At 42.3% G+C, this 25,050-nt stretch overlaps 1 protein-coding gene across 12 annotated transcripts in view; it reads right to left on the reverse strand.

Moving 5' to 3' along the window:
* Positions 1 to 14,707: 14,707 nt before the first annotated feature.
* ST7 (suppression of tumorigenicity 7) overlaps positions 14,708 to 25,050 on the reverse strand; it is a 614,758-nt gene continuing 604,415 nt past the window's right edge. For all 12 annotated transcript variants that reach the window (XM_085653135.1, XM_085653132.1, XM_085653133.1 and 9 more), the window contains exon 15: positions 14,708 to 15,041. In XM_085653135.1, the coding sequence (XP_085509261.1) occupies positions 14,946 to 15,041 (96 nt within the window). In that variant the 3' untranslated portion in view covers positions 14,708 to 14,945. The remainder of the gene's footprint in view (positions 15,042 to 25,050) is intronic.

Raw genomic sequence — 25,050 nt, forward strand, 5'->3', positions numbered from 1 at the left:
ACCACCACCATCTCTAGGAGGGGCAGGGAGAGAGCTCTGCATTCACGCGGTCACTACTGCAGATCTTCTGCAGTCTCCTCCGAAACCTGGATGAAATCAGACATGTTCCCTTAGTGCTGGGCCTACTGTGACTTTAGGTTTCACTACAGACCCAGCAAATGCCACTTGAAATAGTTGAATAGCAGGATGCATGAGGGTAAGAAGCATCAGAGCCATTTTCACCAAGACTCAGGACCAAGGCTGAAAGATCAGGATCATAGCCCGAATGTCCTGGACTCTTTTTAATGGAGCGATGGCTGGAATTGCAGCGTATTCGGGATGGCTCCAATGAAAAGGAGCTTACCTGAAGGAGTCAGGTGTGAGTTTAGCATTTTGATAGTGAATGCCAACAATTACAGGTGGTTCGCAATCATCTGAAGGTGTTTTACGACTCACTGTGGTGAGACCGCCTTCAACAGCCAGTTGTCAGGATAGAGGAAAACTGGGATCGCCAACCTCCGAAGGTTTGCTGCCATGATCGCCTTCACTTTCATGAATACCCAAGGGATACTAGTTAGGCTGAAGGGGAGCACAGCAAACTGGAAATGCTCCTGGCCCACCTCGAACCACAAGTAGCATCTGTGTGCAGGATGGGTACATGAAAGTAGGCATCCTGTGGGTCCAAGGCCACCATCAGGTCACCTGGATCGAGAGTAGACTGAATGTGGGCCAACTTGAGCATCCTGAATTTGTCCTTCTGTAACAAGTCGTTCAGACAGTGGAGATCTAAAATAGGATGAAGGCCTTTGTCCTTCAGCACAAGGAAATAACAGGAGTAAGAGCCAGTCTCTATTTCCAGGGCTGAATACCTCTCTATGGCTCCTTTGGGCAAAAGACCCTCCACTTCTTGGAACAAGAGCTCCTCTGAAAGACATTCTGATGTGGGCAGTATATGTAGGGTGTCGAGAAGGAATGGCAGGACATAGCCCTTTTGAATGTTCTGAAGGATCCACCTACCCATCTGTCACATGTTATCTTTTTCCACCCGAGTAGGAAAGGTTTGATCCTGCCCCCCACAGGGTGGTTGTGTACCATTAAAGGGAAAGGAACGCATATTAGAGGTTGATGCCACAGTGCAGGGGACTGGAAGTACACTGCCCCTAGTTGTCTGGCCATTGTCTTCTGGATTTTCATCCCTGACCCCAAAAGGACTGGCGTGCCCTTTGCAGGGACAGTGGATGTTGGCGATATGACAACTCTTTGTTGTAGCCTCGAATGTGGTGAAACTGTTGAAGATACTATGTTGCAACAGTAAAAAGTCTTATCGATCGTGTTGTGACCTGACTTCCTTTAAAGCATTCCAACGCTTAATCAGCCGACTCGCCTAACCAGCGAGATCCATCGCACTGGATGTCCATCAGAGAAGCTCAAATGTCCTCAGATAAGCCAGTGGATCGCATACAAATGTTCGCCAAAGCACCACTGCTCAAGCAGTTGGTAGTGGCCATCCGAGAACGGTAAATATATTTTGCAGCATCCTGACCATCCTGTATAATTTGACCAAGATTGGTCTGAAATTCATTGTGACTGCTGGTAAAATCTCAGCAACCATGTCCGAAAAAGCATGGGTACATCTCCCATGCAGACAGCTAGCACTGACTGACTGGTAGACTAAACCGGCCAAGGAAAACATCCACTTCCCGAATGCTTCAATTTGTTTTGACTCTGTCTGGGTGAGTCATGAGGAATTAATTGGCATTCACCCCACTGGTAGAAGCCTGAACCACCAAACATTCTGGTGTAGGGTGCAGAATCAAGATGTCAGAGCTGCCGGGTGCCAGTTTGTGGCATCTGGCAACCTGTCTGTGCACTGGTGGATAAAAAACAGGCTTAGACCAGGTGCCCAAAAGGGAGAAGTCAGGGCTCCATTAAATTAAATGAGGGTTCTGAAGAAATTTGTCCAGGCTGCAAAACTTCTGTACTGCTTCCAAAGTTGGCAGTTGTAAATCCAATACGTTACCTGCCTGTCTCATTACCACAACAAAAGAAGCACCCTAGTCTGTTGATGGTTCAGGGGACGAACAATTTCCCGTGATGGCAAGATGCGGGCCCCAGCTGGTTAATTTAGGTCATTGTACAAAGGAGTAGCTTTGGCATAGTTAGTACGGCACAGCAGGCTTGATTATTGTTTTGAGTCCCATATATAAAACTTTTGACACATCTGGATGTCTCTCTCCCGTTTTACTTTATAGAATGTGACAACAGGCTTCCCACTCCACTGGAGGCCCATGATGCAAGATTTTTGCATTTTTTATGTATGTGGTGTGTTTTTATATGAATACTGTGGTCTATGTTGTGTATCACAAGGATCAGTTGGTTTCACTAGAAGGGCTCACCTCAAGTACGATTTTATTTCTCTACGCTAAACTGGTCACAAGGAGGTGCTTACTTTGAGAAATAGACATGACGCGCTCAATTTTACCAGCATATGTTGTGTGTTTTAGGATGTACACTGCCAGATTTCTTGGCAGACTAACTCTCCCTTTATATACTTGCAGATTATCAAGCAGCAATGCCAAGTAGGTGCTGTATATTTTATATCCTTAGCATGCAGTTTGTGCAGCTAAACAGGATTAAAGGAGTGATATCATGGAGTTAGATCCTTGGTCCTGAAGAAAAGCCTAGGGGTACAGCTTGAAACGTGTTGATCTTTAGAAAGGCAGGCACATTATTATCTACACATATTGACTAGAGGCCAGAATAAATAGCATTTTTCCTACTAGGCAGGTAATTTTGTTTTTACTTTCAACACAAGACCCCTCACTCCTATTTTTCATCATTAAATATACACCAATAAGTGCTCCCATGTAAAACGTAGATTGCAGCACGCCCCGTGCCGCAGCGAAACGGGATGGATCCAATGATCTAGTATGCCACCAAGGGGCAACCCGATGGGTGAGGGTTATATAAGAAAACAGTGTTTTCTTTTACTCATGCAGGGTCAGTCCATTTAAGCAGATGAGCTTTTTTTGGTTTTGATACATATCAGTAGGAGGATGAGCCCCTCTGAATGTTCCCTCTTTCTCCTCTCCATTTTTGGGAGTAATATAGGCAGCGTGCAGCTGTGGGAGAAATCTAATAAGGTATCGCAAATAGCGTTCATGTTCAAAAGCCTTGTTTTTCTACTTAGAGCACAGATCACCATATCCAGAGAGATGGCTGAAATCCCAGGTCTAACTTTCTCGGCTGAGTAAGTAGAAAGGAGTTTAGCGACAATATCACCCTTTGAAAGAACTTAGCAAGAAGCGAACCATTCATATTCCAGCATGACAACGCCTTTAAAAAGGACTGGTAATTGATTTCATGGCACTGTACAAGAGACTGGCTGATTCTGATCATAAAGACAGCAGCCCCGTTATCACAAGAACTAAAAACAGAAATACATACTAAAGAGGTTTGTTTAAAATCTTATTAATCCATAGCTGGCCTGAAGAAAAGGTTAGACAAATTGAATCAAACCATGAATGAGTTTGAGACCACACTCAAACAATTTCAGAAATTGTAGAAAGATACCAGCAAATTGACACAAACGAGCAGGTATACCTGTATATAAAAGATGACTATGTCATGTCAAGAAGGAAGGAATCCTGGTGACAGTATGGGCAGTGATTCAACTGACAAGATCCAGCTGTTCAGATTCCAGTTAAGGTGTCAACGGTGAGTACAGAGGAAGGAGAAGCAATAGTAAGGGCAAAGGAGGGTGAGGAGATTGGCGAAGAGGATGGAGCCCGTACAATGGCCCACCAATGTATCCCATGCCATACTACTATGGTCCCCCCACCCCCCAAAATGAATTCACCCCATTTTGAACACTGGGAACCACAAAACGGCCCTTACCCAAATTATCCACACAATCAACGCAGGTCTTTTTTAGGGGCAGGCCAGGGATGCACAAGAGGCATAACAAAGAGAAGAACTCGGGTTTAATGGGACCCATACTGGAACTGGTCGGGATGATCACCAGGAGTTTGACCAAGGATATGCCACCAGGCTCAATCAACCAACCAGTCTAGTTGTCAGCCTCACAGGACAGAGCCTCTCAACCCCACAGATGCAGGTGTTGGAGAAAGGCCTTGGTTTTGTACAGATGGCAAACTTAGACAAATTTAAACTCAGTTATGAAATCAATGAATTCATTAGAAAAATATAAATGAGGGCCTTTTTTTTAAGGAAAACCTTTGAACAATAACACGCAGGGGATACTAGATTGAGAGTGAAGTCTACTTTCACTCCATCAACCACTACAGTACCTGTTGAGATACTCGCTTTCGAGAAGGCGGTCTTGAAAAAGATTGTGGATATTGACCCCAGTACACAGAGTTTTTCACAATACTGCCAAGGAGGAAAAGGCAGCCATAAGAGAATTGGCTAGTGATAAAAGTATAGTGATCAAACCAGCAGGCAATGGGGGAGCCATATATCCAGTCGACAGAGGCATATCGGAGGGAATGCCTCAGGCTCCCTAGGGACATACGAAATTACAAACTGCTACCTGCAGATCCAACTGATTTCCTCAGAACAAGGATTGGCAGTATGGCAGAGCAGGACCTAGCACATGATTGGATATCACAAAAAGAGGGTGGGTTTCTGACTCCCAAACCCCCATTACTCCCTATGTTTACACAATCCCAAAGATGCATACTAATCTGGAAAACCCTCCTGTAGGACCTATAGTGTAAGGGATAGGTTCAATCTTAGAACCATTATCTAGGTTCGCAGATGCTTTCCTGGGGCCTATAATTCAAAACACAAGCACATATCTAAAAGATACCAAAAACGTACTCCTCTTTTTAAGAGGCACTCTGTTTGAATCAGACATCCATCTACTCATGGGTCTGGACATCGAGAGTCTCTATAGAAGCCTACCCTATACTGAGACTTTGAACATAATTGAAAGCGCTCTTTTTGAAGTAGATTGGGAGTACCCAACACCAAGAAATCTAGTGAGGAGTGTGGCAAATGGGCCTTAACTTATCAATTTTTTGGATTTGAAGGAACACTTTACCTACAGAAACAAATGACCAGCATGGGCAGCATCTTCACACCCTGTGTTTCTGGTCTTATGTCTACCATTTGGAAGAACATAAAATTCTATGTCCTCAGAATCCCTATCACAAACACACAAAACTGTGGAAGAGGTACATTGACAACATCTTAATCATGTGGGGGAGAAATGAAGCCTCAGCAAAAAAAAACTCGAGTTGGTTGAATGTACAAAATGATTTTATGAAAATCACCCATACCTTAAGCAAGAAAGAGCTGGTATTCCTTGATCTTAATATTATATCTGACCAGGGAACGCTCCGAACCACTACACATGAAACCAGACCGCCAAAAATTGCGTACTCCTTTATGACCATTTTTATCCTCGCCACCTCAGAGAAAACCTCCCTTTTGGTCAGTTCCTAAGATTGAGGAGGAACGGTTCCAAACTAAAGGACTACAAAGTAAAAGCAGATCGTATGGCAATCAAACTAGAGGCCAGAAAGTACCTGCCAAGGATTGCATCACAAGCAATGAAATGGGCACAAAACAAAAATGGGGAAGCCCTGCTTTGCCTTCCCCCTCCAAAAAATGGAAGACCTATGTGCATCACCACTTTCAACATATCCTCGAAACAAGTGACTAAGATCATCAACAAGCACTGGTGCATTCTAAATAGTGGTGCTCTAGAGTTCCCCAAGCTCATGTTCTGCCACAGACGAGGGCAAAGTCAATGAGATATGTTAGTACATAAACCCCCCCCCCCCCCAAAAAAAGCACCCACAGACAGATTACAATCACAGGTTACAATATCCCCTGACATGGGCCATTACCTATGTGGCGGATGCTGTGTCAGCCACCTAACTAAAGTCACAAAAACCGGTTCCTTCAATAACACAACATGGGAACTGAGAAAATGCACAAATTGTAATACACAGCGGGTGGTATATTTAATAACTTGCCCCTGCAATTTGCACTATGTAGGGATGAGGACCCGCAAGATAAAAACAAGGATCTGCAAACATCACAGCAACCTTAGATGTGGCTGTGCAACTACGAAAATGTCAACTCACTACATTGAAAAGGGACACAGCACAGGACTACCGATGGGTGATCCTGGAACATTTGAATGAACTAGTGAACTGGGAGTCCAAACTATTTGAAAAAGAACAACAATGGGTGTTCAGGTTTAAAACACATACAGAGGGCCTGAATGACAGTATACCGTAAAACCAGGTAACAGTATAACACGTTTCCATGACAACAAGTTAGATTCACACAAACACTGTAGAAAACCTGATGAAGCATTGAGCTCCAGAAGGGAACAAAGAAGAGTATTACTCCCGCTCCCCTTTTCTTGAGCTCAGCACTGATTAGCCTTTTGACTGTGTGCAGCATTGAAAAGGTTTTTTGTGCACAAAGTTTAATGTGCACTGATAGATAATCTATTTTTCACCCTTTCTATTTAACATCTTGAACCTTTACATATTCACTACGATATTATTCATGAAACCCTGTCTGCTCTTCACAGCCCGCTTTGTTTCCAGGCAGTAAGGGAACATCTAATGCTATGAGGCAGGCACATTATTAAGTACACTTTGTACCTCCCTGTTTTTTAACCATACTGACTAGAGGCCAGAATAAATAAAATGTTATCTACTAGGCAGGTATTTTTCGTTTTTTACTTTCCACAAAAGACCGCCCGCTTCTATTTTTCATCATTTAATATACACCAAAAAGTGCTCCTACATAACACATAGGTTGCAGCACACCCAGTGCCGCAGCGGAATGGGATGCAGCCGACGATGAAGCATGCCACCAAGGGACAACTCTGTTGAGTGAGGGTTATATAAGAAAATGTAGCATTATCATTTCCTCTTGGAAGGTTGGACCATACAAGGAGTTGGGCTTTTTTTGGTTTTGATAAGTCTAACTATCTACAATGAGTATTATAAAGACTCCTTGGCCCTTTATTTTTTGTCAAGGGGTAATACTACTGCCGGGCAAACTATTTTCCTCCAATTGATGCAAATTTAATCCTGACATGGGAATTCTCTATAGCCTTCTTTTCCTCTTCAAGCCATATCCAAGCTCAGGTTTTTCTGGGTGTTTAAATTGAAAGAATCTTGCAAACAGTAGAGCTAGTGGACATTAGGGATAGGTTTCCAAATATGATTCTTTGGAGCATATGGTTTGCAATCTATTAAACTGAACAACCATTCAAAACTTCACATCCTTTTCATTTTGTATCTAGCCATTGTCTGGTAAAGTAACGGGATAGTTGAATTTTCAATAGGGCTACATTTTTCATTAAACAAGGAATGAAAAACAGGATCTGAAATGTCATGGTGAAATAGGCTTCCCGGCTGCTATATTGATCAGGTAATATAACTGATATGGATCTATGAATTATGGGTTACATATTCAAAACCCTTTTATATTAAAGCCATTTTAAAATCACCAGGAGCATTCATGCCAGGTTGTGCCTATACCAAGATGTTCCTTAACCTTGGGCAGATTACAACATAACTAAGATAATCCACAGATTTACTGATTTACAAACAGGTCATTAGAACTCAAGGTAATTCAAATAATAGTAGGAACGTCACACAGTTCTTTTAATGAGAGATACAGCATCAAAGATATTACTCTGTGCCACCTGACCACTTCTTTGGAGATCACTAGTTCAGAAGATGGAAGAGGAAATCCAAAATGTACTTGGTATATGAAAACCTTTCTAGAAACGAGATTGGAATAGAGATCTACTGACTGAAATGAGCAATATTAACTTATGCAATCGAAAAACATTTATGTAGGCACTGGATGCTGGAGGCAGTCTGAAAGGGCTTCCGACGTAATATCTTTGTTAACAAATGTATAGTCATCCACTTTACTGGGAATCTCTGTGATGGAAGTAAATGAAAATGTTCTGTACTCTGAGATTTTGAAAGATGTAATTTAGCAAGTACTTTATGATTCGGTTTTCTTACGTGGCACGTTTCCCAATTTTTTTTAAAATTGCTCTTTGGATTGGATGCTATGCATTATTCAATTACATTTAATCATTCTTTGCTAGTTGTTGTTATGTAATCTCCAGCTGAAGAAATATTTTCTGACACCTATCATCAATTTTTAAAGAGAAAAAAAAAACATTTAACATGATCTGGATACTCCACACAATGGGATAGATTATCGATGCATGGGTTTTTCCATCCAGGTCTCTTGTTAGCGCCACGGTGGAGGTCTCAACAACTCAGCCAAACATATTTGTGCCATCCTCACAAAGGAGTAAATGTTTCCTCTGGTGGATGTACCAGAAAGGAAAGTTCACCTGGGACAAGAGTGAGGGATGGGGGGAGGAGTTGCAGATTTGCTCTGTGTAGGAAATCAGACAAAACCACTGCCAACTTGTATACAGCTCACAGTTATTCTGTTTGATACTTCGGAATTGGGTTGTAAGGGCCTGGAGTTTCAAGGCAGCCTTTTGTCCGTTTTTTCCTTCAAGAGCCAGTATGATTCTGTCCCAGGTGTTACCTTATCACATCCTCTTTCTGTATTAGCAGGGATGCAAGTGTATAAGTTCTGGTGGCGACCCACATTTTCTAAGCCCCAACTGATAAGGGACACCGTTGTGACTTTCCATATCATAGCTATTTTCCTGTTCACTAAGACTGGAGAGCGCACTATTACCCATCAGGGCACACTGGCACTGATATGGTGTAAGAGACTTGTCCTGAGGATGGGGAGTTATTGAAAGTGCCAAGTCTTCAGCTTCTGGTAGAACTCAAGTACAGAGGTGGAGGCTCTGTTGTGCTGTGGGAAGTCATTCCATGCTTTTGGGATGTGTGAGTAGTTGTCAGACTGAACAGAGGTGTCTGTATGGTTGATGGAAGGAGATGTAATTGTTCAGGTAGTCCAGGCCTGTGCCGAGTAGTGCTTTTTATGTGTTGGCGAGATGTCTGAACTGAGTGCTCTTGTATATTGGGAGCCAGTGGAACTCCCAGAGGTGTAGTGTCATGCGAGTCCTGCATGGAATGTTGAGGATGACTCTAGCTGCCGCATTGTGGGTGGTTTGTAGTCATCTGAAGAGTTGCTTGGTGATTGCGGTTTACTCCAGGAAAATAGCTACATTACTTGTCTTAGTTGTCCATTACATCTGTAGTCTACCTACCTGAAATACACTTTTTCTGTCTCTCATGTTGAGCAAGTGCATGATAATTGGCCCAGGAGGGGGGTGCACCCAATTCTGGGTATCAAGCTGGCAAATAGTCTGCCCTTTTTACTGAGAAGAATCTGGACAGGTCTTGCGGCACCACCTTGCCAGCAAGACACTCTTCCAATAAGAGTTCCATGCATGCACCCTCTGAACAGTCACGGACCCCTACCACTCAAATGTTATTCCGTTGAGATCTCCCTTCCACATCTCATGCCCCATCATCGATGTATAGGATGGTTTCAGAACTTCACTGGTTGCTTTTGCATGTCAAGAATAGCCACTCTGTCAGTTTCCTTTGCTCAGGCCACAGGAAACAAGGAGATACTATCAATCTTATTTTCAAGAGCAGTTCTAGTTTCCAGTAAGGTCTCATGAATCCTATCACACTTGTCTGACTGGGCATCCAGCATGGTCTTTCCACCATTTGTTAAGGTCTCAGTCCCTCCTGTATCTGTTCCTTGACATAGACAGTATACTTACCTTCAAAAGATGTCAAATTTCGAGAAGGATATGCAATGCAACTCAACTCATTTAAATTGGTGGTAAAACAACATTAAATAGCACGCATTTTGCACAACATTTGCTGGCAGCCCTCATAATGCACGCATGCATGCACGCCTTGAGTAATACATACCCCAGAGTTGCATCCTGAGTAAACCATCTCTATCACTCGTAGAGTATCAAATGATTAATCCAAACAAGAGTACAATGTGGCGGTTTTAGGTTCAAATGTTGAATATTACTGTTCACCCTGTTACTGAAAGGTGTAATTTTACACACACCAACTCTCTGAATCAAAAACTATTTCAATCCAAGACTATTGGTAAAATTCTGTATGTCTCAGGTACAAAATTCATGTAAGAGATAAACTGTGTGTGAAGACTTTAATTCATAAATGAATTAAGATCATTTAAGAAAATAAATTGCTGTTTGCACTTGGCAGTGTTCTGCTTCTATGGCAACTTCAGGGTGATTACTTCCACTGTGAACTGTAATTCCACATTCGGATAGATAACAAGGCTATCATTGTGAAGACAGTCTTCACTGTACCAAAAGCCTACTGTGCTTCTATGTGTCACTAACAAGGAAGCCTTTCACATAACCATCAAGTTATTGATTGAATATGGTAGGAGTACCCTTGCAAGAATCTTCTATAGAAGATAGTTAATAGTTCTCAAACTTCCATGGCTAATCATGCCTTGGAATGCCCAGGAACGCCCTGACTCTTCACATTCCCCTTTCCAGCCAGGAAAGGATTGCATATTTATTCCAGCCAAAGGCTGCCCCAATTCCCTTTCCAGGTTGGAGAAGGAAAATGTGATGGGGGTCTAATGGAATGGATTTCTCAATCCGGGAAAAATATTTTCTTAAGAAGGAAAAAGAAATTTAAAAAATATGCATTCATACAGGTGAATCAATTCCTCCTATGCAAAGACTTCCACCACAGGGTACTGTGGGAATGGATTCCAAACGTGGAAATCATGTGATTTTATGAGGAATCAGCATGGAAACCTGCACCAGGAGGAACTCTCCATGCAGATTCCAATTAGAACTTGTTTGTGGGTATTCACAAACTTTTCACATTCCCCTTTCCAGCCTGGAAAGGTTTGGATTTTTATACCACAAAAGGGCTGGTGTAATCAATTTCCAGGGTGGGGAAAGGGAATTAGGTTGAGGGTGCAAGAGAAAGGGTTTCTCCAATGGGGAAAATAGTTTTCCCAGGAAGAATAAAATAATTTAAAAAAGTATTCATTTGTACAGGGGACCCAATGCCCTTCCTGTGTGGAGTCCGCCACTACGGGCTAGAGTGTGAGTGGATTCCAAAATTGGAATCATGTGATTTCATGAGAAATCTGCATGGAAAATTGTGCCAGTTGCAACTTTCCATGCAGATTCCAAACAGAATATGTGGATTCCAAAATGTATTCAAACTACACTCAAATGTAGATTTAAAAATCCAACTGTTTACTACTTTTTTAGGTCGAGCATTCAAAACCTCAATGTATATACTTTAGTATATACTTGTATGTTTATGTACTTTGTGGGCTCTGGAGATCAGCCCTAGGACTTGTCTGCTTCCACTCAGGGACTTCTTTCTGTTCAACTGCCTCTATTTAACTGTCTTGATAGAAAACGACCAGTAGAGGTCAGTAAAATACCAGAATTGCTTTCTGCTTGTTCAACTGCCTCTATTTAACTATCTTGATAGAAAACGACCAATAGAAGTCAGTAAAATACCAGAATTGCTTTCTTCTGAGGGACTTGATTTTTTTAAATTTTTCTGTCAACTGCCTCTATTTAACTTTCTTGATAGTAACATGGTATTATTTTACCCATGGTAACTAAGCTATGCTTCAGGCAGGTAGCGAGCTCAGTTTGTAATGCAATATAGGATTTAGCAAGTTAGAGGCACGCCGTAGTATCCCCTATTGAGCTGCACTACAACTCTCACTCTGGAATGTCATGATGTGACAGAACAATTTATAGATTTTTGCTTTCGTATTTGTAGAGCACAACATTTATCCCCTAGGGGATGTCACTGCACTAGGTAGATGCCCAACCCGTCCACTGAGCGAGTTTCATTCAAGCATAACAGGAACGTCCTGCCATCAATTAGCAGGAAAGCGAGAAGTTTCAAATTGTTTCCTAAACCTAGTACACCCCCAAAATTGAAACAATTCCCCTTAGAATTAAAACTGCTTTTAAAAAACACATCCAAATGTAAAACTATTCGATCATGGATAACAAGATGATCCAGAAATCAGCATGAATCTCAGAAAAGTGCAAACAGAGCATAAAACAGTATGAGAAATATTGAAAATTAAATGCTTTCTCTCAAGTATCACAAACGCAAGCATCAATGAGAGGCAACCATGAGAGTTCATCTTTCAAACAGACAGAAGTCACTGGAAAGAGGATTGCTGGGGTTGTGCTCACGTATGAGGGTGTCTCTGAATAAACCCCAAGTTTTTTAATAAATTGATTTCCAATTTTGCTGAAAATCCTAAAAACACAAGAGAATCTTTAAACAAAAAGGCTACATTTATGTGGAAAGTGGATTATGAGGAGGTGGAAGTTTGGCAAAAAAGGCTGAAGAGGGCCCCCAGCCTATAGAGTTTTGACCAAGAGAAAGGTCAAGAGTCATAACAAATATGAGTAGTAAAGTGCTGCGAGCGGTCACACGGCAGGGAGATAAGCAGAAAAAAACTACAGCATTAATATCTAGATGTCTAACAGGTGCAAAGAACATTTACTCTATCAAAGAGAAAGACGCATTGGCTACTTTGTTGGGCAGTTAAAAGGCTGTTTTGGTCTGCAGGCTCTCAATTAGGATAGACCGCAAACCACTGAGGAAAGTTTCTCCATAAAAGGTATAGATGCAGTGTCAAACCAGGATTTGTAAACGGGCGGTGGCTCTTAAGGAATGTGATTTTGAAGTAGAATACTGAGTTGCTGATGGAAATTTTTCTGAAAGTGGGAAGAAACACAAAACAGGCATTTTAAAATATCCAGAAGCAAATGGGATGGTTGAGAGACTAAATATACACTTTAAAGGAAACAATATAAAAAACACGAATGTTAGGTGAGAATTGGCGAAACTGTTGAACAAGTTGGAGATTTATAGGTAGAATGGGAGAGTACCGTTTGAGTGGTTATGACGCAGGAAACCAACTACGATGAGTTCATCTTGAGTGAGTAAGGAGAGGTTAGGGGAGTGATTTGGAAAATGTGAATTGGAAAAGCAAAGAATATAGTGAGAATGGAGCAGTTTGATGAAAGGAAGGTGGTTAAATTTACAAGAGAGACTTCGTGGACTGTGAGTAAAAAATCCAGAGATATGCAAAGGAGCGTCAAACTACTTGAAACACGAGTGGTCCAAGTGTTACCCAATGTAGTAAAAAAAAGATAAAGCATTTGGTGTGGATTCTAAACAGAGTATCAATGTGAGCTGCTGCCATAATTACTGTAGCCAGTCTGCTTCCGATAAACCACCTGAACTGCTACAGAAGCCAACAAGTAAAAAATGCGGGGCTTAGGCTGCATGAAGGACTTAAGACTGAGAGCGTACAGACAAGCCTGACAATTGCGGAGACATTTTACCAGGAAGCGGTAAAGAGACTTTGAAATGAAGTTCCAATGCCTAACAGACAAGCTAAATCTTGGATCCTTCTCCAACATCTCAATGTCAAAGTAAACAGAAATCATTCAGAGCACTTCTTGCCAGTCTTTCTTTGTCTCCTGAATTCTCTCTTCCCTAGAGCTGAACTAAAATAAATCCCTACTGCTTAGAAAACAGCTAAAACTTCCTATTTGCAGCATCCACCTTCCCCTTGGCAGGATCCAATCAAAGCTGTTATTATGTTTACCGACGTCACAAGGTGTGTCACAGACAGTTCCCTCTTTATTTTACTAATGCACTTGACAATTGGGTACAGTGGACCCTTCCGACTGACATTGTGCCGTGATGCCACTAGACCTGCCGCACTAATAATAGCTGAGCTCCTGTGTGTGTAGATGATAAACCTACCACCTGCAGAATTATAAACAAAAACAAAATAATGATAAGTGTTCCTGTAAGGAGAAAAGAATGCATTACTAATCCCTGTAGTAAGAGAATTCTCCCACACAGCTACAGCACTATGAGCAGGAGCATGCAGCACTTGAGGTATCAAAGGCTCTAGAATGCAACACCGGACATGGGCGCTGGACATGGAAGTCAGGCCTGAAACTCCAAAGCCCACACCTCAGCCCCAGGCCAGGAGCAGGTCAAAAATCACCAACAGTCTATCAAGAGTGGGAAATGAACCTGAAACCAAGAGGAGGATAAGGGCGAAATGGCAAAGCAATATTTTGCATCCTAGAAACTTAAGAAAATCTGGGCACCTGGGCTTGTTTCTTTGAGAAAATTCTCTTTTCCAATGGTAGACAATCAGGAAGTTCTGTGTGAGGGGTAAACTGTAGGAAGTAAATATGCTCTTATAAGGCGGACATGGTTGTATGGACAAATAAGGTTGCCTGGCTCCTAAACACGGACCTGTCCTCAGTTTTATAAGCCCCAACACCATGTGATCCCAATGCAGTACGAAGGCGGACAAAGTATTTATATTTTAAATTGGAAAAAAAAGTGACTGGTTGGCCTCCTTCAACTTAATGCATGTTTTCTGAGCCTCCTGGCCTGCATGCATCAACAAAATGTAAATTCTCACAGACGCCCACAAAGGCACAAGCTTTTTTAATGCCATTTTTAAAATGGGTTTTCTTTTATAAGGTGGCTTAAGGGGCGAGTCTTCTGAAATTCTGTTGCTGAAGTTCTGCCTGTGCATTCTATAGGCAGATGTATTAGATTTGCAAATAGTGAAATCGCAAATCGCGGTACTTTGTAGCATAAATTATTGATCCTTTAAAAGAGGTGTTTTTGGTAACAGCAGAAATGCCTTGGAAGTTTCAAAAACTTGGAATAAACCACTGTTCTGCTGCAGTACACAAAAGTTTATTTTAAGAACTGTTTTCCTTTGAATGCAAAACAAAATATAACAGAACATTGATTTATTTTGTACAACAAAAAAGTTTTTTATGCGCGAACAGACAATCCGTGGAGACTTCATAAGTCAAAACTTCTTCCCTTTTTTAAAGTCATGCTTTCTTGTGGTCAACAAAAAATTGGCATGTAAGATGTTCCGGCGATTGGCTAGTGCAATGTGTTCTCTCAGATCCTCGTCAGCTGGTGCCAGAGACTGGAAGGGAGGATGCTTTCTACTTTCTCCATCACAAAATTCAAAGGAGCGAACAACGTGCTGAGGAACTGTGAAAAAACAGAAAGACATACACGTCAATATCTAAATGCACGGTTAATTAAGGCTTTACTATAAAGTCAGGCTTTCAAACAGAAACTATGGCTCCAATGTTCTATCATTTTCAACAAAATTCCCATTCGTGCTATTTCCCAAGTCTGCAAGTGTGCATAAGGCATTCGCTAAAATGACATCTAAACTTCCTTACACAAGTTTGCCCGAAAACACAGGAGTGACTTTCTTTGACTGGGGGACATTATCTTTGAGTTAATGTAACAATGCTGGTGCAGAAGATGGTAATGTATTGTGATTGGGGCGTGTTCCCTTCACTATGCGCCTGGGCCTATTACCAGGACTTCCTCCATGTCTCATTGCTAGGCAGAGACCTAGGTGACTACATCACACTGAAAACAAGGTGTCCTCCTTGACCTTGAATCAGTCTGCTATTGCCTCTACCCTGGCTATTCTTTGGGAATGAGAGCTGGCTGCGGGATATCAGTCTTCTTTTCCAAACTTCAGATTCACTTCCTGAAGCATGTGCTACATATTTTCATCCTATTAATAAATATGTATACAACACCTTGACAGGCTGCTAAATAGTCCAACATTTGAAAAAAACTACCATGCACATTTGGATATTAATCCGGTCAGTGGGCATGTCCCATTTAATTTATTTTGATATGTGCTTAAACAAATCAAACATTGTGTTCCACTTCTTAAACCCGAGTTTGGACACAGAGATCAGGCGAAGGAAGCAGTCAGGGTCACCCTTGTTTGACAAGCATGCATAGTGGTGTTTTATACGCTACCTGGTCATCGCATACTTCAGGGTCTACAAGTCTCTCATAAATAGCAGTACAGCTACTCGATGAGCAGTCTTTTCAGCCCAAAATAAATCAATAGCCCCATGTATACTACTGTGCCTTCCTGAACAAAAAGACTTCAGCAACCAGTTGTTACCATCACCCAGACACATTTAGACATTTCTTGTGCGACACCTGCTGATGCTAAGGAGGGAGAGGGGCATCTTGCTTTTTAACAAGTGGCTCATCTTGAGCCTGATGGTCATGATCTTGCACAAGTTTAGATCTGACTCATACACAGTATTGCAAGATTCTATGCCCACTTGATCAAAGAGCAATGCTCCTCTGCCTGGACAGAGTGGGCCACTAGCAATGGTTGCGGCAGACTTAAGAGGCGTTTACATGCAGAGCCATTGTGCCTGCCAGATACCAGGAATACAATAATGGATATTATAGAAAGGAGACATAACTGTGGGCTGGCTATTAATTGATACAAACAAAATAATTTAACTACATCAGACTAGGTATTTGTCACCACCTTTCTAAAGGTTCGGCATAAGCTGACAACATTTTTCGTTTCATGCCTCAATAACCATGAGAAGATATTTGGTTCAGAATTACATTTGCCATCTTTTGGTAACTGGTACTATTAAACTCAGAAATATATGTAGGGGATTGAAACAAGGTCTGTAACACAGAAAAAAAAAATTACCATTACAAAAGAAGTGTCTGCCTTTTATTGCTGAAAGTCAAAACTCAGGATTGTGTGCGCGTGAGGGGGTTGGGAGAGGTTGGTGCGAAGGACTTGGACTGCTAGGCTATACAACTCATCTGCTAAGCCTGCACATTGTGCTGGGATAGGTTACATGTTCAAACTTGAATTTGAGCATTTGGCTCCATAATTGAAGGCCTGGCCTTTACATGGCTATGCACAGTATCTCCTGAGATAGTGGAAATGTTAGTTAAGTGTTAAGTAAAGCGGAGTTTTAAGTCACACGTTAACTTAAATGGCTCTCATTCTTCCATTGGCCTTGCATGGCCAATCAAATTTGTTACATTCTTATCCTGGTTTGACTTACTTGAAGATTTGGAGTGCGACGAAGATCCGTCGCGGGACCAGGTCCATGCCCCCTGACTTCAAGCAGGTGGGGTCTTGAAGTGATTTCTGGCAATGCTTGGTGACGTACAGTTTGGTTTTGTGGTCCTGAATCACCTGCAGATTCATCAGGGCACACTTCCCACATGATTTTGAGTAGTGGAACGACCGTAGACACCAGAGGCACACCATGTGGGGGATTCATCATTGACATTTGTTTCCGACAACCCCTTCAAGGTTTAAAGCCTGTGGTTTTAGAACATTTCGCTTGCACAATAGAAACAAGTTTATGTGAAGAAAAAAGCTTGTCAACTCACGAGAACAAGCATTGGCATAGCCAATAGGTCTCGCCTTTTGGACCTTCTAAGTGTTTAGCCATGCACCTTTAAAGTCATTTCTGCTTAAACACTGATTTACAACTCGTCTTTGCAACAGACTGTGGGAGGTAAGGCTTAGGGAAGCATTTAGCAAAAACAACATAATTCATTTTAAAATATTCAATGGCATGGAATGTTTTTTCAGAAAAGAAAGCTTTGGCTATGAAAATAAACATGTTATAATTATGAATTTGATGTTTGCCCTCGTGGGCTGTTGGACATTCATTGCGTATAAGAAGTGAAGGAATTACTATGTCTTATTTACATTCTTAATTACCATGGAGAGAGGATAGTGTTCATAGTGGCCCGAAAAAGCAGGCCCTTGGCTACAGATCAATGAAGGGGTGGGAGCAGGATGATGAGCAACAACACCGGAACGAGTGGAATGGAAGAGGGAAGTTTGTTAAGCAACTTCGGAACATGGGAGGGTGATGGGGAGAGGGGCAAGCAAGAAGAACAGAAGGCGAGATGGAGCATTTAAATAAACAACTCTGAAAGTATGCACACAAAGCCAATGTCCCCCCCCCCCCCAAAAAAAGTTCAACTAAGAAAATGATCAACTCCATAAGCGCATGTGTTGTCATTGCTTGCACGAAGTTGAGAGCATGCATGACTAACACAACAATGAATGTTTGCCTTTCCCCAGATACAACATAAGTTTCTGTTCCAAGGTCTGTTTTTGGCACAGCAAAGTAATTTGTCCCGTGGCACTGATTAACAACTCGCCTTTAAAACTGAATGTAGGAAGGAAGACAAAACTAGAGGTAAAATGCACAGCATGCCACCACTCCTGTTGTGCTAGCTCTGTTTTTATGCACTCCCAGGCCATGTGCACGGAGATGCTGCAGGCAGCGCTATGTTTTTGTTGTAAGCTGCAAGCGGATGTGCCCTCTGTACTGCAGTGAACATACTATCCGTCTGCTGCGAGAGCGCCTACTTCACCCATTGAGGCGCGGGCTCCATTCTTCATTAATATTCATAATGTCATGAATGGTCTGTGCTCCTGAGTGCACACAGCTGCAAACGCTGTGGCTTCTGTCTGCAAAGGACAGCGGCGCTGAATATGTGACGTTACAACGTGATCATTTAGATCGCGGTACGTTACATCACGGTTATTACAATGCAAGTCGTTACAACGACTTGCGCTAGAGGCGCTGGACTTAGGAATAGTATGATTTGCTATTCCAACTCCAGTGTGTGTAAAGGTAGCGAAGGTGTTGGAATAGTAAATCATACTATTCCTTAGTGTAGAGCGCAATCCAGCGCAAGTCGTTGTAACAACTTGTGTTGTAATGACCGCGATGTAAATGTATTGCGGTGTAACGACCGTATTGTAAAGGTCGTTCTCCGCAGCGCTCCACCTCTGCTGTAAAGTTACCCTGTTTAATATGGTAGACGAGCAACAATTGGTTAAGTAAGGTTAGGGGAATTTGTGCCATGTAGTCTTTTCTCCATCTAAACCACTGGAATGCCTAATGTGTTCCACAGAAACCTGGTAAAACAGGGAAAGGGTGTAGCCTAACGACAAGAGCTGCAGACTATGGAACTGACGAACTGAGTTGGAGTCTCGGTGCCGACTCAACATCCTGTGATTCTGGGCAAATCACAATCTCCCCATGCCCACAAAAACTGAACATGGCCTTGTATGTTGTAAGTGGTGCTTATGCGAAGTGTCCGAAACCTTCAGTTGGATTGCAAACTTAAAATAAGCAGCACAATCTGTATTTTCCCATCGATAGAATTAGAAATGAGACATGATAGACTTCAGAATGTTGTGACTATGTAACTGCTACTTTCCCCTTTACGCTGTATATTGTACAATGCTGAACTGATGAACATGAATGTATGCATATATACTGCTGAACCTAATAAAAAGTTTAAAAAAAATAAGCAGCGTAGGCGGAGGACGAGTGAAGCTACGGATCGGAAGGGAGTTGTGCAACGTGTCGATGGAAGACAGCAGTGAAGGCTACAACTAGAGCGCTGCACTGAGGTTGCAGGAAAGCATGTCATGCCTGCAGTAGGAGAAACGCATTAAAGAAAATAATGCTTACAGATTAAATAAGACATACCGGGTAACAACAGAAGTAAAAGGCCCAGTCCTCATGATAGGTTACAAATCAAGGCAAGGCAGTACTAAGGTGGGGCTTGAAAACCTATTAACAAATCAGAAGCCAGCAATTACGAAGAAAAATTACACAAACCAATGGAAAATATGGGCGGAGAGTTGTCGGGGCTTTAAGTCCATACTCCAATACAGCATGCCTCGCATAGCACCACATGCACTTCCCAGGCTCGACCTAAAAAGCAGGAGCTAGTTCCGGATCTACGAACGAAGGGGCAGAAAGAAATGAAGGAATCGATGTCAGCACACCTGGGTGGTGCTTATACATAGCTTCAGTTGTTACTTTAATGGTGGATCAACCCAGAGCAGCAGGAGGCACCCTATTTGCACGCTGGGGCTATGCTGAAAAATCATCCAGATCCAGTCTGGCAACTGGGGGTATTTTAAAGGTGAGGAATCTGCGGTTAGAAGTATCCATCTGAATGCAAAAATGAGAATCTTGAGGTTTAGATGTAGTCGCTGACCTAGATGCTGTGTGAGTACATTTATGCACAGTTATAACTTTTTATGATGGTGCATTGACAGGAGAAAAGAACGATGGTTACTACAGCCATGTTAAGGGCATGAGAATAAACATCATTTGCACCAGTCAACTTTTTGAACTATGGAATCTGTGGTAGCTGGAAAAAAGGGTATGCAAATATCCCTGACTACTTGAGCAATGGGATATTGCCCAGAGACTTAGGGTGAGTTTACATGGATACAAAGTTTTGGCATTTCACGTTTTTGCAGGTGGTAAACAGGTCTACCACTGGTGTACCTAAACTTTAGAGCTAATGCTTTGGTATACCTGAAAGGGATATGCCATTTCTAAGTTTATTGGTGGTTTCCGATGAGAAGATCTGCAAAGTTGATGTTCACCTCTGGGAGGTGTTCAGTCAGCAAGTAAACTTGGTGGTGAATTGACAAACACCAGACTATCTGAACAGTTCTGGAAATCTATATGGAATATATAACCTATTTCTGTATATAATACATGGTGGTTGTGTCTGTTCAAATATGAATCGCTCTGTGGAAAATTGTTGTCTGGAAATATCAGAAAACTAATTGTACTGCCGTAAACTCCAACATGATGTTAAAGGAATATTTGTTTCAAGGACCTTTCGCCCTGGACTATAAGGTTACCCATGTGAGCGCTCCAACCCATGAGAGCGTGTCTGTACTGATGGCCACCTGTGGCTGTGGGTCGAGAAGCAACCTGCCCAGTAACAAGCTGTTCTGGTTTCACCACTGCACTTTGTAATGAATATTGGGTTCCTCCAACACTAGAACTTGATAATACTCTCTTGTCTGTAACCACTGCTTGGAAAGGCACTTTGGTATGGGGACATATTTGTAACTAGAGTTTGGGGCTAATGCAACTCACTCTCTAGGCGTGGGTACGTTTTCTCCAAGACTGAATGTAATGCCCAGACACAGATGTGACTTTGTGTTGATAATAAAGCCTAACGGGTGAAGTGGTGGAATGGTTTGTTGGGTGTAGGTGTGAGCCCTGGGTAAGCAGCAACCACAATCTTAGTTTGGGTAAGCCACAAATAAACACCAAATTGACCTGTAGTCAACCCCCTAGTAACTTAGAGGCACTGTGTAACATTGTGCAACCCTTCAAACAGTAAAACAGTGAAAACACCAAACAGAAAGAACCCACACCAGGTTAGCAACATAGAGATTAATTTAATAAATTGTTTACAAGCTTTATTCGAGATTATTTCTCATAAAAGCACAGCATAAAATTAAACATTACAGAATAAAAACATAACATTTACAAATATAAATTCATATAGGCATTCTGTGCAGCTCATACGATATTAGCGTAAAAAATTTACATGTAACAAGTAATTTTACATTATTAGACAATAAAGATAAAAGGAAAACCTGATTAACTAATCCCCCCCCAGAAATCGTCGCCTGATGACCCAGGCCCATCCCAAGTATTTAGCTACCCCAATGACTATCGATTCATGAGTTGTTGTACACAAAATTCTTAAAGCCACTGCACTGTCACGTGTCCCCAGGTTTTTACATACAGGTGTGAGCCATAATCTCCTGGGTAATGAGTAGGCTTTACATACAAATAGAAAGTGACCTACACTCTCCTCTGCGTTTTCACAAACTGGACATAACCTACTAGTCGACCTATGCCAACCTGACGTTAGTTTTTTTAGGGGAATAGATCCGGATCTTAGCTGGAAGACTAGCTTCCTATCCATTGGTACCGTAATAGTATCCCAATAATTTTCTAGGATAGGAAAAAATTTTGTCTCCAAAAAACGACCAGCCATAGAGTCAGACCTAACGTCTTTCAGCAGATTACCACCCACCCAATCCCAATAATGTGATTTGAGGGCTTCTTTGCTTGGGAACTCCTCTTCCACTGGGTTATTCCAAAGATTGGAAAACCCCAAGTTAATTAGCATGGCCCTTAGATTTTTAAGCCATTTTATCTTGTGGAAGATGTCTTCCTTGATTATCCAAAGAAAACCCTCTGCATATTGTCTGATCTCTGGAGTTGTCCAAAGACGTCTCCAGTAGAGAACAGGGCGCAATCGCACTCTATCGGTAATTGGGCGTCTACCCAACTCCAGGAACAATGGTATTAGGGGGGTGCTCTGTGGAAGACCTGTAATCCCTCTGAGGAAATTGTTCTCAGATGTCTGTAGGGCCGCAAGATTGTCCCAAGCCCATAACTCCGCACCATATAAAGTGGCACCTAAGACCTTTGCATCGTACACTATAAGTGCGGGTTTAATCGGTTTTGTCTTGGATTTGCGGTGTTCTCCCCTCAAAGCACCTGAAAGCTGTTGATGTTTTATGGCCACTTTTTCCAAATGATGCAACCAGCCAGCGCCCTCTGCTATCTGTACCCCTAAATATGTAAACTCCTTAACAGTGTCTAACTTGCAATTATTTAGGGTTACCTTGGGATAGATTCTACGGCTTGGGGTAAAGGCCATTAGTTTCGTTTTCCCCACGTTTACTTCAAGCCCGTGCTCTGTGCAAAAAATATCAAAAATATTTAATGCACGTTGCAGCCCTACAGGGGTTTTAGACAAGATAAGGGTATCGTCAGCGAACATCAGGATCGGGACCCTGGCGTCCGCTAACGAAGGAGCGTCTACGCTTGCTTCCAACATTCGCTTGACAATCCCATTAATAAATAATGAGAAGAGTAAGGGAGCCATGGAACAGTCTTGTCGGACACCCCTTTCCACGGGGAAGTCCGAAGTAAACTCGCCATTCCCACCCCACTGTACTCTTGCGAAATTGGATTCATGTAGACGCATGATTAGTGTAAGCAAATCAATAGGAATTCCCATTTTTTGCAAAACCAACCATAGCTTAAACCTGGGGACTAAATCAAATGCCGCCCGCAGGTCGACAAACGCGACATACAGGCAGCCTCTTCCCAGTAAAACCGTCTTCCACCGCAGTATGGTAAAGCGGAAGACCTGATCAATGGTGCTGGTAGCTCGCCTAAATCCAGCTTGATATAAGGAAAGGGCGTTGTTGGCGTCAACCCAGTCCATAAGCTGGTTTGCAACCATTCTTCCCACTACTTTTTGCATGGTTGCTATTAGGCTTATGGGCCTATAGTTGGCAGGCAATGAGCGATCTCCCTTCTTATGGATGGGAATAATAATTGCACCTTTCCAAAGGTCGGGGACCACCCCCCCCTTGGCTAGGGCGTTTGCTACTAAAAAGATATACCTCACCCATCTCGTCATATCATACTTGAAGATATCCGGTGGTATCCCATCTAGCCCTGGCACTCTCCCACTTTTCACGGATCTAATCGCGACTTCTACTTCTTTGGGGGAGAACAAATTGTCAATAGCATAGACTGGCGTTATGCCCTCACCTACCCCGGGGCGCATGACTTCGGCATATTGTGGTCTGAAGTAGTCAACCCAGGCATCTTCAGCTACATTATTATCAGGCTTTGCTGGGCCACCTCCTCTACCCCACTTAATAATTTTCCAAAAGGTCCTAGAGTCCTTATTGCTAGAAGCCTCTTTTAACTCAGCCCAGTGGTCTTCGTCCCATTTCCTTTTGGCCTGGAAAATGGCCAATTTGTACAGTTTCCTTGCCTCTTTTATTGCAACGCGGTCCCTGTTCCTAATAGCTTGTCCCAGTTCTAGTCGTGTAGATCTACATTGGCGATTGAACCACCTTCCAACATCCTGGGTTTTCCTCCCTTTCTTACTCTTGGTCAAAAAACATGGTTTGAGGAGGGAAAATAACTTGTTGTGGATATCAGTGATATCCCTAACCCCAGGAACTATTGGGTCAGCCGCCTCCATTGCGGTAATTGCACTATCAACCTCATGGTTGATATAGGTCATGGTTTCCTCGTTAGCCAATACCCTTGGCCATTTTAGCCTACGTTCGTCATTGCTCATGACTGGAATCTGATCATTCTTTAGGTGCAAGTTTCCCACTCCAACATTCCACCACCTATGGGTCACACAAAGGGGGTTGTGATCACTTTCTACTCTAGGCCTAATGGCCATATCAATAACCCCCTGCCACAACTGGAGACTACATGTTATATAATCAATTCTGCTCCTGCTGTTACAGTTATCAAAGGTACAACTACCCTCCTTGTCCCCTGTGGTTCTCCCGTTCAGTGCTCTTAGACCATGTTCCATACAAATAGCATTTAGTAATAGGATGTCTTTTGTCCACCTTGGGACGGGGTTTAAACATAAAGATGGTACTCCCCAAAGATTGTCCTCATCCTTCCCTAAGGGATCATTTGTGCAGTCTAAAGGTTCAAAAGTCCTATTAAGATCCCCGGCTATTATTACCCTGCTATCTTGGGACTTGGTCTCTAAGCAGGCAGACAACAGCTCTAAGGTGGAGGAATTGGTTGTATTACTGCCTCTTACATAAACGTTATACAAATCCAATGACGGACCCTTATCTGTGGAGATTCTTAGCAGTTGTAAATCGCTAGTTCCCAGGTCCAATATTTTGATGGTAATGTCCAAGTCTTGTTTTATCCATACAGTAAGACCTCCCATGGGCCGACCCCTTCCACCTTTCGATGCTGGTATCGGAAAGTTTAAGTAACCGAAACAAAACAGGGGGTCACAAGCCCAGGTTTCTTGGAAACAACAAACATCAAACCCACAGATATATTCCACCCAAGGTTGGGAGTCTAACTTACTACTCAACCCTGCAACATTCCAGGATAGAAGCGTACCAAAGCTAGACTCAGACCCATCATAATTGTTAGTATAAGAAGACACTCGGGAAATCATTGGGCTTTCGATGTTATTAACGACCTTCCCAGGATCATCAGTGGGGTCAACAATCATATTAGCTGTTGTTAAGGGTAGTTTCACAGTACTAGCATTTATATTTTCCATCCCAGTACCCCCCTCTACAACAAAACTCCCCTTCTCTGTGTAACCAACAGTTAAGATTGTAACAGTAGTACCAACATGATCTTCACAGGCCCCCTTGGACTCATTATTGTTCCCTCCATTACTACTGTTCAACTCTCTAATAATTTGTCAATATCCCCACCCTGGGTCCTGCCATCCAGCATGAGGATTATAGTTTATACATGTGGTATAATTCTGACCAAATAATGAAGCTGGTGTGGAAGTAATT

This window comes from Triturus cristatus, chromosome 4_1 (genome assembly GCF_964204655.1).
Source record: "Triturus cristatus chromosome 4_1, aTriCri1.1, whole genome shotgun sequence".
NCBI classification, from domain to species: Eukaryota; Metazoa; Chordata; class Amphibia; order Caudata; family Salamandridae; genus Triturus; species Triturus cristatus.